Genomic DNA, 17,680 nt, shown 5'->3' on the forward strand with positions numbered 1-17,680 from the left:
TTTATTATTGTTTAACGTTTATAAATATAAGGATTATCTAGTAAAACAAATAGTAGACAGACATTTCTCTGCACATCTGTGATTATAAGACAGCTGAGTGTGAACGGGACTTTTATTTTGGTGCGGTGGCGTGACGTCATAACACTGCGCCGCGCTCCTGCATCTGTTATGATTCGGCTGATGAAAGGTTTGTTTCAAGCGTTTAATTTGTTTAAATCGTTATAACCCGTTCAATGTTTCACAGTTTTTTTACAAGCAATGTGTTATTCATTATTGAATGTAACATTGTAGTGCTTTAACTAACTTTAATGAAGGATATTTTGTGTGAGTAAGTCTCATTCACACCAGGAACAGAAAAGCTGCGTCTCATTTCTCTCTCTATCAGTGAATCAGTTCATCATAAACACAGAGTTCAGTCTCTGGCGAGTAGAGATGGAGAAACTGACACTTCGCAAAATGATTCAGTGATTCGATTCACGAGTCGAGCTGCTCAAACAGTCCTAAATGAGCACCAACACTAATGTGTCCTGACAGCAAACAAACTGCTAATGTTTTCATGAAAGTGTAAAATGCCATGATGTGTCTATATAGTATCTGTATCTGTAATCCATTACAGGGATAGTTCACCCAAAAATGAAAATTATCCCATGATTTACTCACTTTCAAGCCATCCTAGGTGTGTATGACATACTTCTTTCAGACATTTTTTTTCTTCTGTAAGTTCAGGGTTCCTACGGGGTTTGGAAAAGTATGGAATTTGATTTGAGTAATTTCCAGGTCTGGAAAAGTATGGAAAAAATAAATCAGAGTATGGAAAAATATTTATGTTTCCAGACTATTGTCCCTATTTCGTTTTCTAAATATAAAATTAAGAATTTCTAAATGTATATACCGTAATAAATATATAATATATACAATCGTTTTTTTTTTTTCATGGCGTTTGGATCAGTCTGCCAGCGCTGCCGATCGTTTTTACACTTGATCTGCTGGAGTTTAGGTCTGCAGTGATTGGTTGTTACGTTGTTAGGCGGCAGTTGCCATCACCTCGCCCCAGCCCCCCACCTCAAACTGCTTGACTAAAAACACCTGGAACCTGAGTTTTACATTTGTGTGGACTTCACGGAAAACAAAATGGGAAAATGCAAGTTTTCCGAGGGCTGGCTTGCAAATCCTAAATAGAAAGCCTGGTTAGCCAAAGATTTTAAATTTACAAAGAAAGCGATGTGCAAACTATGTGTCAAATCATTTGACATCTCCAACATGGGGGAGGCGGCAATTGTAAGCCATATGCTAGGCCAAAAGTATTGTCGTCTCATTACAGCATCCACCACACAATGTCTCACAACGTTTATGGCCCAGACCACATCAAGTCACGAAGCCCACAATGTAACGTTGCCGACTGATCAAAGGTGAGCATTTGAACTAGTCAGTCTAACGTTATCCTTTAATTAACTTAACTTACTATTTAACATTAGCAGGAAGTCTAGAAAGCTGACGATCTAAAGCTAACGTCTGCTTATCAATTCAGTAACACCAAGTTAAATTATGTGAATATAGTGTTGGTGAGAAGATAAAGGCCATTTCTAGAGGGAATTTGGAGCTGCAGAAGTAGTCACATCGGTCAATTTATGACTCTTATCAGGTGCGTTCACAAACAGAGTACAATTGCGTTTTCGCGTGACGCGGCGTGAGTGTTGTTTCTCTTTAACGTTACTGTTATATTTGATATTTTCTCAGTGTTACAAATTAAAGTTGTGTATTTCCATTTCGCAAAACTTCGATATTTACTAGAGTATCCAATCTGGGCCGTTGAATGAACATGTGCATCCATCAAATAAGCAAATAAGCAAAATATCGAGGGAGCACGCAATCATTAAGATTAGATTGTGTTTTGTTGTTAAGTGATCTATTATGACGAGGGAATTAATCTGTAGAAAGAATAAATATTTCTAATAAATAAATCATTTACTCACTGAGTTGGTTGCCGTTTTGGATGGCATTGGGGTGAGGAGTAAATGATTAGGACATTTTCATTTTGAGGCGAACTAATCCTTTAAATATCTTCATGTGTCCAAGATTAACAAAATTCTTATTAGTTTAGAATGACATGAGGGTAAGTAAATGATGATAGAAATTTATTTTTTGGGTAAATTAATTGCCCTTTAAAAAAAAATGTGACTGATTTTAGCATTTTGATCGTTAAAAAAGCAATATTTTAATATATGATTTCTAAGTATTTTATTTATAATTACAAGTCTTTACAAGTTTTCTGTACCTAACAGCCAATTAAGCACTGTCAATTGACTTTAGCTCTATTTTCTAATTTTCTGGTTAATTGTACATGAACGTCCCTTCTGTTTCTGTAGGGGTTTACAGTTATTTAAATGTACAAACTTACAAATATGAATAACATTGCACTGATTTAGCATTGCAGTTTGAATAAAATGCTGAGCTTTGACTGGGTTTGGTGTAGGGCTGCACGATTCTTGCTAAAATGTGAATCACGATTTTTCTCCATGGGAATTGAGATCACGATTCTCTTACACGATTCTCATTTTTTCTTATACTTAAATCTAAAAAAAATGAATCAAAATTTTAAATAAAAGTAATTAGTTACAATTAAATTAAATGTAGAAACAACAAATGTAGACAGACTAGATGTAAATCTATGCTTATTACTGTTTATTTCTATTTTTATGATTATTTAATATCTTGCCTTGTGGAGAGAGGGGTTTTGTTGTCTTATTTCGTTGTAAAAAAAGAAACCTATAAATAAAATATATTTTTAAAAAAATGTTATAAGAAAACGCTTAACATTGGTTAATGTACTAAGACAGTGTTATTAAGAGACCAAACTCAGGAAACATAAAAATACTGTTGGATAGAACTGCGTGTGCGTGGTTTGTTACCACAGTTATCTGCGAGCTTCCTCAGCGATGAAGTTCCACATTTGCGGCTATCTTTTCTTCAACTCCTCAGGATCCATCTCGACGACTGCAGGCAGATTGCGCTCGCGGTTGTGATTCTCCTGGGAGGGCGCGTGCGCACTAATAAACTAATATGGATTTGAAATTATTTTATCATCTTGAAATACAGGTGGAGAGAGCATTTTCTTGTGGTGCCCCCGTCAGCACTTGGTGCCCAACGCCCAGCGCGTGATGCGCGTAATGGGAGCGGCGGCACTGTACATGCATATATTTTTTATATTCGTTTGCACGTGACTGTTTAAAATCCGTGTTCTCCCTTGTCCGACCCGACCCGCATCCGACACAGTTGGGATGTTTTTCACCCGTTTCAGCAATATTCGCGGGTCCGCTCTGCATGGCACTTTAAATAAACTATCCGGTTTCTATAGTTCGATTACGGATATTTCACATCATGTTCGAAAAAGTGACAGCCCTAATGGCTTTTGTTATATCTTTGTGCCGCTGGGAACTTGGAGGGTATGGCAATGCTCCGTACTACAACTTCTGAGTTATGGAAGTTTGCGTGGTCTGGCGGCTGGTATTTTGTGGTGTGGCTCCCTTGTCTCTCATGGCTAACTCGTACTGTATTTTGTGGTGACGTTTGAGGTGATTGTATAGATTAGTGGTGTTACCTTGTGGTGCTGCGATGATGCAAAAGCACTATTTGCAAATAACTCTTTGTGCATCGTCTTCAGGTTTAAACCCGAAAAAGCTCCACACGGTGGAATGTGTGATTTGTGGAAGGATTTTTGGATAAAAGCGTCTGCCAAATTCATGAAATAAATTCATGAATGTGCTCCTTTTTTGTGTACCAATGTGGTTGTTACATCCTCACTCTCACCGTCGCCACAGGGATTTTCCTCACTGGGGTTCATTTTTACCTCTTACCGCTACAAATCTGACTCCGTTTAGGTCTGCCGCCTTGTTACACGTCAGTAACAGCGGAACATGGCCAATGAGGGAGAGGAGAGAAGTGGAGATTTATGATTGATTGGTTAGTGTTTTGTTATAGTGTGAGTGTGACAAGCTCTGGTGTGACCAATAACGCGTGAACGCAGCATGATCTGAGGGAAATACACGGAAGTGAATCGCCAACATTAAGAAATGAGATTGCATTTATGTTTGAATCGAGATCGTGATTTTTTTTCGATTAATCGTGCAGCCCTAGTTTGGTGTTAAATTGACTTGTACAAGCAACAGTAGCTACAATTTTCAAATGTACAAATTTAACATGATAGCCTACATAGAGGTTTTGACTCAGAGTGTAACAGACTTGCCGGTGCCGATAGCATTGTGGGTAAGTGCGGCGCCTTGTAGTGCTGTTGTGCTTCGGGAGAACCGAGTTCGAGTCCTGCCTCATGGACTTTTCCCAATCCCGCCCCCCTCTCTCTCCCACCTTACTTCCTGTCTAGCTACTTTCCTATCCTAACAAAAGGCAAAAACGCCAATACTAAATCTTTAGAATGTAACATACTTGTTAGCAGTTCGGTCTGGACTTGATCGGTAGAGGAGTAATTATGCCTGAACAGAAACTGTTCAGACCAATGAAATTGTCAGGGTGGGCTTTAGACGATGATGGACAGATGATAAACAGTAACGGAATCATCCACATCATCAAAGGCGCTTGGGTTGAATTTGTTCTAATCCTAAACGGAGAACTTGTTCGTATACATTTACCTTTACTATTTCTCTCAGAAATGATGATCGTGTTGGTTAGTACTCTGTGTATCCTTAAATTCTTTTTTTCGTTTACACTCATCTTTTTCTTCTAACGTTAGGCTACTTATTCCAGCGTGCCGGCAGACAGGGTTGTCAAGTTTTTACAACAAAACCCACCCAATTGCTAACGTTCCTCAAAACTAGCCAAAAACAAGCCCCAATAGCTTTCCAGGGGGGTTCTCCGGGCAACACTGTGTGCAGTTGAGTTCTGTTGACATTTGACAACTAACATTATGCGTCGCTCTGATTGGTTGTAGGTCTATCCAATTGAGGCCTTTCCTGGTTGGGTTGAAACACGCCCCATAATCACAGCCCAATAGAGCAGTATCAGACTCATATTCTGACTAGAATTGAGTATGACGACGTCAGGCTACAAAACAAGTTAAATATGGTTGGAAAAATCTGTAGGGAAGTCTGGAAATTTGAGTCTGGAAAAGTATGGAATTTTGAAATTAAAATTGTGTAGGAACCCTGTAAGTTGAATACAGAAGGCGATTCACCGGAAGCTAGACAATTTACTTTATAAAGTTTTAAATATGTATGTATGTATATATATATATATATATATATATATATTTATTTATTTATTTATTTTTTATTTATTTATTTATTTATTTATTTTTTACACAAAATTGACTTTTTTATGGACTTCAAAAATGACCCAACAGTCACTGCCATTATAAACCTGGGAAGAGCCAGGACTTTTTTAATATAACTCTGATTGTGTTCGTCTGAAAGAAGAATGTCATACACACCTAGATTAACTCACTCTCTCTCTCTCTCTCTCTCTCTCTCTCTCTGACTGACTGACTGACTGACTGACTGACTCTTTTACCTGAGACTGAACTTCTGAACTAGAGCTGATTGAGACTCTCAGAGATTTAGTTTTGAGTGTTTTTATTTTTGTTAATTATTCTCATCTTAAACAGGACAAACACACTGAAAAACTCCAGGAGAAGCAGCTGAGATCCACATGACACACTATTATAAAGATGGAGTTTATTAAAGAGGAGAGTGAAGAAATGAAGATTGAAGAACCATTGAGAGTGAAACATGAAGAAACTGAGGAACACACAGGTTGGTTTCATTCTCAAAGCTGAACTCAGTCATTTGATCATTATTAAAATCTCCAGCTCTACAGAAATGAGTGATATTTTTGAATAATCAGAATTGAAGCGCTTTTTTTGACATGGAACTGGTCAGACGTGTTGAGATCACATGACCAGATACATTTTTTTTCCAGGCACATTTGACCAATTCCAAACCACAGTAATACTAATAACTACTATTAAATTAGTATTTAATAATGTATAAGTGATATATAATTGCTCATGAAGGCTGGAAATGAAAAACACCTTGTATTCAGAATTATTAGGCATGTTTTCTTTTACAGATAAATTGAGCCAAAAAAGAGATTTAACTCAGACTGAAAAGTCAAAAAGTATTAAATGCCCATGAGAAGGATGTAATACTAATGCAAAACTAGACATTGCAGTTAAATACTGCAATTCACAATTTATATTGTGCAACTGGGGGAAATTAAACTGGGATATATATATATATATATGTATATATGTATGTGTGTGTGTGTGTGTGTGTATATATATATATATATATATATATATATATATATATATATATATATATATATATATATATATATATATATATATATATATATATATATATACTACGGGGCCGTTGAATGCTTGAATCTGATTGGCTGATGAACGTTCTGAGGTGTGCAATTATTTTCTGGGAGATGCACAGCGAACGTAGTTCCAGGCAGCTCTCTTGACCGCATTACAGTTCCATATCACTTTGCATAGTTAACTGTAATAACGGAAATTACAGGACTAAAAAACAACAATATGACAGACGATTTTCCTAAAGTAAATCTTAATATTTACGGTGAATATAAAACGTTTAACAACTGGGCGGCAGCAGTATTAGACAGTCCAGATGAAAACCAACAGACGGAAGCGGACATCAAAGGCAAGCTTTTCTGTCTCATTACTGAAATCACACATGCTCGCACACGCACTACAGTTTGCACAAAAAGGTGTCAGCGCTGCCCTGACCATTTGATCAGTTAGCCTATATAGTGGAGCAACTTAAAGGCTACACGTGACATTTTTTCACTAGCGAGGTAATAACAGCGCTGTTTAGAGATGCACAGAGGTAGCCTAATTCACACAAGCACTCGCGCTCTCTCTCTCTCTCTCTCTCTCGCTCTGTCTCTCTCTTTCTCTCGCTCTCTTTCTAATAACTTTATTAATAACTGCAGTAGAATGCTATCAACGGCTCAAGCCTTCGTTAACAGCTTTAAAATTACGTTTCAGAACTAGCAAAAGAGCCGTTGGATGAGACGCGGAAGAAATAGTACTACTCACAATAGCGATTTAAGTACAAAAACCGGACGAATCCCTTTAAATATTTCTTCGGATCGATGTCTTGAGGTGTGGTAATCGTAGTATAAGCGGAATAATTGACTCCGGGGCGTTCAATTATTAGAACTCCGCTTCGCGTCGTGACCGCATCACCACCTCGGGTGTGCATTATTGTTCTAATAATTGAAACTCCCGTCGTCAATTATTCCTTACACACATATATATATACACTCACCTAAAGGATTATTAGGAACACCATACTAATACTGTGTTTGACCCCCTTTCACCTTCAGAACTGCCTTAATTCTACGTGGCATTGATTCAACAAGGTGCTGAAAGCATTCTTTAGAAATGTTGGCCCATATTGATAGGATAGCATCTTGCAGTTGATGGAGATTTGTGGGATGCACATCCAGGGCATGAAGCTCCCATTCCACCACATCCCAAAGATGCTCTATTGGGTTGAGATCTGGTGACTGTGGGGGCCATTTTAATACATTAAACTCATTGTCATGTTCAACAAACCAATTTGAAATGATTGGAGCTTTGTGACATGGGGCATTATCCTGCTGGAAGTAGCCATCAGAAGATGGGTACATGGTGGTCATAAAGGGATGGACATGGTCAGAAACAATGCTCAGGTAGGCCGTGGCATTTAAACGATGCCCAATTGGCACTAAGGGGCCTAAAGTGTGTCAAGAAAACATCCCCCACACCATTACACCACCACCAGCCTGCACAGTGGTAACAAGGCATGATGGATCCATGTTCTCATTCTGTTTACGCCAAATTCTGACTCTACCATCTGAATGTCTCAACAGAAATAGAGAGACTCATCAGACCAGGCAACATTTTTCCAGTCTTCAACTGTCCAATTTTGGTGAGCTTGTGCAAATTGTAGCCTCTTTTTCTATTTGTAGTGGAGATGAGTGGTACCCGGTGGGGTCTTCTGCTGTTGTAGCCCATCCGCCTCAAGGTTGTGCGTGTTGTGGCTTCACAAATGCTTTGCTGCATACCTCGGTTGTAACAAGTGGTTATTTCAGTCAAAGTTGCTCTTCTATCAGCTTGAATCAGTCGGCCCATTCTCCTCTGACCTCTAGCATCAACAAGGCATTTTCACCCACAGGACTGCCGCATACTGGATGTTTTTCCCTTTTCACACCATTCTTTGTAAACCCTAGAAATGGTTGTGCGTGAAAATCCCAGTAACTGAGCAGATTGTGAAATACTCAGACCGGCCCATCTGGCACCAACAACAATGCCACACTCAAAATTGCTTAAATCACCTTTCTTTCCCATTCTGACATTCAGTTTGGAGTTCAGGAGATTGTCTTGACCAGGACCACACCCCTAAATGCATTGAAGCAACTGCCATGTGATTGGTTGATTAGATAATTGCATTAATGAGAAATTGAACAGGTGTTCCTAATAATCCTTTAGGTGAGTGTATGTATATATATATATATATATATATATATATATATATATATATATATATATATATATATATATATATATATATATATATATATAGCTAATAACACAAGTCTGTCAACTGTCTCTGGTTTAAGAGAAGCTCTGTGGCATGAAACTATGTTCCCACTGGCACTAAGAACCCTCTCAGATGGGGGGCTAGTTGCTGGAATTAATAGGTATTTCTTAGCTAATTTTGCACATTTGGGGAAATGTGCCTCATGGATGCTCCACCACATTAGTGGCTTTGTGTCACTGTCAGCATTTGCAGCGTGCAAGTAGCTTTCCAGTTCCTTTTCAATTGCCTCCCTCTGGGACAACCCTAAGAAGTAGAAGAGGATGTTGCCTGTTTGAAGAAGGTCCCCAATGTCTTCTTTTTTCGGGCTGGTGGCTCTGGTGGAGCTTCTGCACTTGCTGTTGAACTGGACTCCACAGTGTCAGACGCAGAATGCGTGCTAGCAAGTAGGGACTCGATCTCGTCAATAGCTTGGCTTTCACCTCCTGAATTTTGTTGTGTTCAATATAAGTGGTTTTAAACCTCGGATCAGTGAGGGAGCAAATGGTCTCAGGATCAGAATATTTGTCTTTGAAATACTCCAGAATTTAGCTTTTGATTGATTTTGTGAGGTCTGTATCTTCCTCTTGAGGTGCAAGGATGTCAGTGTTCAACAGAGAAAGCACTGGTTTGATACAAGGAACCGTGACATGATCCTCACCTGACAATGCGTCAGTGAAATCTAGAAGTGGCCGTAGTAGAGCTTTGTGAACAGACTCCAGGACCTAAAGATCATACCAGGTGGGCACCTTTTATCAGAGGCAAGGACTTTGCCTATGGCTGGCTCTTACTCCAGAACTCGAGCAATCATTTGTTCCCTGGATCCGCACCTGGTAGGCGACTTGGTAATAAGCTGGTGGTTTGGTAGATGGAGATCTCTCTGGACATTGGCAAGTTCTCTTCTCCTTCTCCAGCTGTGTGAGAAGCTGGCCACAATTTTCTTGCACACACCGATACTCATGTTCAATGCGGGCATCCCTCATGCTTCTCTCTGTGAAAAAAATTAAATAAATAATTAGCATACAATCCTTTAACCTAACATTAAAAGTCAAACTATTTCACAAATTATGGCATGCATGGCAACACTGCAGCCTTGTATATTTATTCAATTCAGTCGCTTTGACTATATTGCTCCCGTTATCTGTTGTGATGCAAACTTGTTGCTCCTCTCTCAAATTCCAAGACACAAGTGTGGCAGGTAATCCATCTGCGATGTTCTCTCTGGTGTGTGCATTTGGAAAGTAACTGGTTTGCAGACAAGCGGATTTCAGCTCCCAGCCATCAATAAAATGAATGGTAAGACTGATGTAGGTTTTGCAGGTTCGGCTCGTCCATAGAACTTTAAAATATGTTTTTTTGAAATGTAATTTCTTCCCGCTTTTTACTATTTCTCGCAAATAGCACACCACAAGAGAATGAATCGACCAGCTTTATTTGTTTAGAGACGACAGGCCTACCAGATTTCTCTGCAGATGAAGAGGGCGAGGCTAGTGTTACAACCCTGGCTCTAGGGATGCAACATAAAGGACACAAAGACAGAAATCTGCCAATCAAAGTGAATTTATTAAATATAAAAAGAAAAAAAGGGACTGTAGAGAAAAAAACAGTGCCACTGCTACTGCAGTGTTGGCTGCAAGACGAGAGATAGAGAGAGAGAAAGAGAGCATGTGTCCTAGGTTGAAATAGGCTCCCCTCAGTTGACACCAATTAACCAGTTGATTGCAGGTGAGCTACCAGGTAAACCGCAATGAAACGTAGATTAGAACACTCCCACATAACACTCCCACCCATAAAATGTTGCTATAGGATAACCTATGGCAAAATCAAAAAGTGCATGGGATAAACGAACACAACAACTTACGACCTTGACAGAGCATCCGCCAAAACATCCTTCCCACGAATGTGGCGGACTGTAAGGTCATATCTCTGCAAAAACAGACTCCATCGCATTAAGCGCTGGTTAGAGTTTCTCATGCTGTGGAGGAACACTAGAGGGTTATGTTCAGTGTACACAATAAGTGAAACACTGGATGAAACGTACACCTCAAAATGATTCAGAGCAAGGACAAGGGCCAAAGCTTCCTTTTCGATTGTAGAATAGTGTAATACGTAATATTGGGGAGTTTGGCGCATTCTTTGGGAAGGTATACTTGAATTTGAAATATTCGATATTCACAATATTTTTAAGTTTTACATCGTCGTCAAAATTCGCTAATATTCGATACATCGCCCAGCCCTAGTCAGATGTAATGTTTGTTCTGTACATCAGTGTCGGGGGAATATAATTTTCTGCTTTGTGGTAGAAAAGCTGCTTGCATGTACACAGGAAGGGAAACTATGACTCTTAATTAAATGTAAATGTAGCTTTTATCTCTCATACAGTTTTTCTGCATATATAGGCAACTGGTCCTGATAATAGTAACATACTACTTGTTCCTTTTCTGTAAGTCAGTTTTTGTGAAGGAATGATTCTCTCTTTCTTTTGCTCTGGATTTGTATCAGGTATCAGTGCTTTACTGCTATTCCTGCAGTTCCCATGTGTGCAAATGTTGAATAGTCTGTCAAAAAAGTGAATTTGTATAGCGAAATAAAGTGGAAGGAAAATTTCCTGTTAAATATTATAGGTTTTATTTTTAAACTCAGTTAATATGTTGCAAATTAAGTCTGCAAAAGTAATTATGAATGATTTTTTTTGTTAATGAAATTGCGTGTGAAAATGTTTTCAGTAGAAATATTCACAGCTTAAATACACAACCATTCAGAATTTTAGCCTGTAAAAATATAAAATTAAACATACTTTTGTGTTTCAAAGACATTTGTCATTATTTTACTTTGATACACAATCATATGGCAAAAGTAGGTCAGGCCATCCTTAAAAATATTTTGGTTTGCAGCAACAGTAAAAAAGAAAAGGGTCGGTAGGTAGGTCTATTTTTTTTTTTTTCAAGTTTCAATGTAAAAAAAAAAGTACAATTTTGGTGATGGTGATTACGTAGGTATGAATTTAAACAAATTAGCATATCATGACGTCACTGAGTCTACAACCTGTGCCTTCGGGCGCATGATTGCAAACCTCATTTTGATGCAGGCTATATTGACAACAAACAATTTGAAATCTTTGTCAATTTGTTTATTGCATGAATTTCAGGTGCATTCATTTGAAGAAATAAGAGGTAGAATCAAGATATAAAGAAGCCACTAGATTTTAATTAAAGTGCGAAAATAGAGGAATTATATAGGGGTAAATTTGACCCGCTGGCGCTTATAGGTTTAAATGCCCCGTTTTTAAATCTGGTTTTATCTAAACAATTTTTAACAACAAGGGATTGTAAATAACACAGTTTTAGTAAAGGTCAGTGACTGGGAGACTTGGATATTTTATTGAAAATCTTATGTACATTTGAAAAACAGCCATGGATAAATTTTACCCCGTGGCCGTTCTAGTGTTTAAGGCAATTTGAAAAAGGAAATTTTCGCAAAACTGCAATGTAAAAAGTTTTCGTATTTACAGGTCACCTGGTATGGTCACACATTGCTCCCACACAGGGCCTACATATTATTTTTTTTCCATTCAAGTATGTCTAATAACTAGATAGGCTATATTTTCTCCTAATAAGCAAAGTGGCGTAACTTTATAATGACGGACCCGGTGCAACCACAAATATCTTAACTATCTATAGGCCTACTGTAATTAAGACATATATTCAAGAAATGTGTTAAAACAGAAAGACGCTGTAGTTTCAGCCTTGCTCAAAGACTGAGGAAACAGGCCAGTTACGCATGTCAATCCATTCCCGACGATCTTGGTTTGCTTCTTATTTCTTAAATATACTGCCAAATAGTTGATTAAACATTGATCAAAATTAATTATACAAAACGAAATTCATTTTAAAGAAAGACTTTCTAGAAAACAAATTCAATGAAATGCTCAAAATCCATGTCTCCAGACATATGTGCATCTGATTATGTGCCTTACTAATGCTGCTCACTTTTCATAATCAACATATGAAATTAAAAGATTATAATATTTAGACATAGCCTAACTATATGGAACTAAATAGGCTACGTTTTCTTTAACCCTCTGTCCGGTGAAGTCGTCGGCGCCTTTTGATGGATTTTTTTTTCCTTATTCCAGCGGACACAACTCACAATACTCCATAATTTTTAGCCATACAGATCAGTGCAAGACATAATTATAAACAGTAAACGGTCTACTTTTATTTGTGTACACTCACAATAACAGCAAAGGCCGTGGACTCAGGGAACGGATTATTTTGCACTCCACTCCAAACGCTGTCTTCATTTCAAAAATATATTTTGTTTATTAAACGCAAAGTTTTCCATTTCAAAAGCATTTTTAAATTCAGTTCATATTTCCAACAAACGAAATTCCAAGCCAAAATAACGAAGTGGTAAAAAAAACCTTTGAGTTACCACCTTCAAATTAAATCTTTTCGCTCGTCTCTGTATGTGGCAATGCATCAAAATAACCTGACGTTTGTAAAAGTCGATCATTCTTTACAGATGATGGTATGTTTGAACAGAAGATGAGTTCTTTATTAAACTCTTAAAAAACAACAGAATATAAAATGTCACAATTTATCATAACACCTCATGTGTGCCGCTCAAGTATAAGGTGGTTTCCTTGTCATCAGTGCTTGGATAACACACACGTCTCTTACCATTAAAAATAATGGCGTGCAGTGGCTGGGATATAGGCTACATAAACCTAACCACATGTAGCATGATTTTTGGAATGATTTATCACGAAAATGTTTTAATCGCATAACATCAGTTAATGGAAACGCTGTCATTTCCCAATATTTTTTTATCGACTTTTAGAAAATATTGCAAAAGTTGAGCAAATCTGTAATGGAAACGCGGCTACTGTCTGAGTGACAAAAGACCACCTATGGAATATGACTACATGACGGAGTGCACATAACCTAAATGGACAGAGACATGCCTTCTACAGTCAACATGGAACCACAGCTGTAGTCATATTTGAAGAGCATTCTCTGGAGTGCCCGCTGAGCCCGAACTGTCAGCGACTTTCTGGCAAAGATGCAATGTGGTTCTGGGCACAGTTTTTCCAGAACTTCGTGCCAAGTTAAAGCGGTGTCGAGATTTTAGATGTATTATGGTGCCTGAACTAGTATGACTTTGAACGGTGACCACGAACATTTTGTTTACTGCAGCCGCAGCCATCATTACCAAGCGCGAACCGTTGACTCTGACAGTGAATGAGAGTATGAGACGAAGCGAACTCACAGGCCATAGTGTGACATCCGTTAACCAATAGTGTAAACATAGATGATGCCACGGGTTTTTATTTAAAAGAAAGAACGTAGCCTTCGTTTGTATGTAGGCCTAGGCAATTTATATATTTACAATACTTACTATAATATAATTAATATTATTTTATTGCTTTTGTATTAGTTGTTTGAAGAGTAAAGAAATTGATCGGTCTTAACGCAAATTTATAACCGGCAAGTCGGTCGGACTAAAAGCAAAAAAAAAAAAAAAAAATTTGAGTTGGTCCTAAATTGACAGGGTCGGTTGGGTTACGGCAAACAAGAATATTTTTAAGGATGGCCTCATTTGTATCTTCAACAAACCGTTTCTGTACAATGATGGGAATTCTTCACAAATACTGTTTCTCTGGGAAATTAAACATTAATAATAAATAAAACTCTGATATTTAAACATAAAATTATGTCTTGTGTTGTTTTTTACATATCGTTTTATTTTTATTTTGTTCTGCTGTGCTCTTTTGCTTGCAGTTGGTTTTGTTGCTTAACATGCATGTTTGGATGTCTGTTGCTTTGTGCTGTTAAATTGATGTTAACTTCTTTCTTTCTTTTTTTGCCTTAGACCTGATAGCACTGAAAGAGGAGAGCGAAGTGTTGAATGAAATGGAAAGGAAAGATCAATATAACAATCATGATTTCATTACTGGAGAAAAAACTTTTAGTCGCTCACAGACTGAAAACACTTCTTCACGAAAAATAGCTCAAATGACTGGAACTGGAAGTAATTTTGCCTGCCAACAGTGTGGAAAGACTTTCAGTAGAGAAGGAAACCTTATCAGTCACATGACAATTCATACTGGAGAGAAGCCGTTCACCTGCTGTCAGTGTGGAAAGAGTTTCAATCATAAAGGAGATTTTAAAAACCACTTGAGAATTCACACTGGAGAGAAGCCTTTCACCTGCCAACAGTGTGGAAAGAGTTTCAAACAACAAGGAAACCTTAAAGCCCACATGAGAATCCACTCTGGAGAGAAACCGTACACCTGCTCTCAGTGTGGAAAGAGTTTCACTTGTAAAGGAAGCCTTATCTATCACATGATAATTCATACTGGAAAGAAGCCTTTCACCTGCCAACAGTGTGGAAAGAGTTTCAATAGAGAAGGAAACCTTAAAGCCCACATGAGAATCCACTCTGGAGAGAAGCCTTTCAGCTGCTCTCAGTGTGGAAAGAGTTTCAATCGTAAAGGAGATTTTAAATACCACTTGAGAATTCACTCTGGAGAGAAGCCTTTCATCTGCTCTCAGTGTGGAAAGAGTTTCAATCATAAATTATATCTTAAATACCACTTGAGAATTCACTCTGGAGAGAAACCTTACACCTGCTCTCAGTGTGGAAAGAGTTTCAATCAGAAAGCAAATTTTAAATACCACTTGTCAGTCCACTCCAGAAAGAAACTCCACACATGCCCTCAGTGTGGAAAGAGTTTCAATCAAATAGAACATCTTAAAAACCATTTGATAATTCACTCTGGAGAGGGCCCCTACACATGCCTTCAGTGTGGAAAGAGTTTCAGTTTTAAAGGAAACTTTGAAGACCACTTGTCAATTCACTCTGGAGAGAAGCCCCACACATGCCCTCAGTGTGGAAAGAGTTTCAATCTGAAAGGACATCTTAAAAAACACTTGAGAATTCATGCTGGAGAGAAACCAGATTTAGAATGGAGTGAATGAGACTAGAAACATCATCTTCGCAGGAACTTTACTGATCAAAGTTTGATGAGAAACAAAACAACTGTATATGTTTAACAGGCAAAGAAATATAGAGGGCACAATCCCGACCGTTCCCAGCATTCTCTGCCGACCATCTCGCGCGCGGCTTCTCATGGGAAATGTAGTTTGTTTTAACATATTGTGAAGGTAAACAAACAAAACTATCATAAACATTAAAGCAATGATGATCATCTTTAACTTTATAAAGATTCAGCATTATTCAATATTGATAAACTGGAAATAATAAATTGCAACATCTGTATTTCCATCTCTTTGACAAGGTTTCTCTATTCTGAGCAGCTGGCGGAGGGTTAGATGGTCTTGGGTGGTAGTTACAGACCAGAAAATGAGCAGGTGTCATTGGCTGTGGTTCATTGGATTTGTTGTGAACTTTAGTTAGTTAGTCACTTTATTGTCCACAAGTGGAAATTTGTCTTTGGCTTCACCACAAAGAAACGCATTCAATATCATCACACAAATCAAATAAAAAGACATCAAGTAACACAATCCCCCTCACGCTCAGGTCCCAGTATTTAAAGTTCTGACTGCAGTGGGCACAAATGATATTTGATACACCCTTGTCCTTGCTTGAGGTTGCCTAAACCGTCTTTTTGATGGTAAAAGCTGAAATTTAATATTCAACAATCTTCAATAAAAATTCTGTGCTTTTTGTTTGACTCTGGTTTGATAAATTTCATTCAATTGTCTTTGTGGTTGTCCTCCAATTGCACTAGCAATTTTAAAGGGTTCATATAATGCCATTTTTGTACAAATTAATATGATTCTTTAGTGTCTGAATGAAAAGTTAGTCTCTCTGAGGACACATCTGTGCAACCGTATCAATTTGAACTGGAGTCGGACCCGGAACAAGATAACGTCCCCAACAAAGTTCGACGATTAAGGCTCGAACAGGACGTTTCTGAATGGTTGGTTAACGTAATGTCACTTTGATCTATCTTTGTACTGGCAGGGTAGCAGTAGGGCTGCAACAAATGATTATTTTGATAATCGATTAATCTGACGATTATCAAACCAATTAATCGACTAATCATCGATTATTGTCATCTGTTTGACGACTAATCAGTAAGTTTTGAACGATTATTCAGCTTTTTCGAATAGTTAAAACATTGAGTTATACATATTCTTACTATAATATAAAAAAAGAATCACTTCAGTTTTTGAAATGGTTGTTTAAATGAACCAATTGAGTAAACAGGTCATTCTCTTTAAGTTCTCAGGTTTCTGTCCAACTAAAATTACACACAAATGCTCTCTTTCAATTGACAAAAATAAACAAATTTATCAGCTGCATTACAGAAACGAAAAAAAAATGTATATATATATATATATATTATATATATATATAATATATATATATATATATATATACAGTGAGGAAAATAAGTATTTGAACACCCTGCTATTTTGCAAGTTCTGAAAATGGGTCTGAAATTGTCATCGTAGGTGCATGTCCACTGTGAGAGACATAATCACAAAAAAATATCCAGAAATCACAATATATGATTTTTTAACTATTTATTTGTATGATACAGCTGCAAATAAGTATTTGAACACCTGTCTATCAGCTAGAATTCTGACCCTCAAAGACCTGTTAGTCTGCCTTTAAAATGTCCACCTCCACTCCATTTATTATCCTAAATTAGATGCACCTGTTTGAGGTCGTTAGCTGCATAAAGACACCTGTCCACCCCATACAATCAGTAAGAATCCAACTTCTAACATGGCCAAGACCAAAGAGCTGTCCAAAGACACTAGAGACAAAATTGTACACCTCCACAAGGCTGGAAAGGGCTACGGAGAAATTGCCAAGCAGCTTGGTGAAAAAAGGTCAACTGTTGGAGCAATCATTAGAAAATGGAAGAAGCTAAACATGACTGTCAATCTCCCTCGGACTGGGACTCCATGCAAGATCTCACCTCGTGGGGTCTCAATAATCCTAAGAAAGGTGAGAAATCAGCCCAGAACTACACGGGATGAGCTGGTCAATGACCTGAAAAGAGCTGGGACCACCGTTTCCAAGGTTACTGTTGGTAA

General features: G+C 37.8%; 1 protein-coding gene across 1 annotated transcript; it reads left to right on the forward strand.

Annotated features, from left to right (window-relative positions):
• Positions 1-143: 143 nt before the first annotated feature.
• LOC307124033 (uncharacterized protein) lies at positions 144-16,295 on the forward strand. Its single transcript, XM_079812993.1, has 3 exons — positions 144-187; positions 5,615-5,762; positions 14,478-16,295. Exons 2-3 carry the CDS (start codon positions 5,678-5,680, stop codon positions 15,584-15,586), a joined length of 1,194 nt encoding a protein of 397 aa, XP_079669119.1. The 5' UTR covers positions 144-187; positions 5,615-5,677; the 3' UTR covers positions 15,587-16,295.
• Positions 16,296-17,680: the final 1,385 nt, after the last annotated feature.

This window comes from Gobio gobio (genome assembly GCF_949357685.1).
Source record: "Gobio gobio genome assembly, chromosome: 1".
NCBI lineage: Eukaryota > Metazoa > Chordata > Actinopteri > Cypriniformes > Gobionidae > Gobio > Gobio gobio.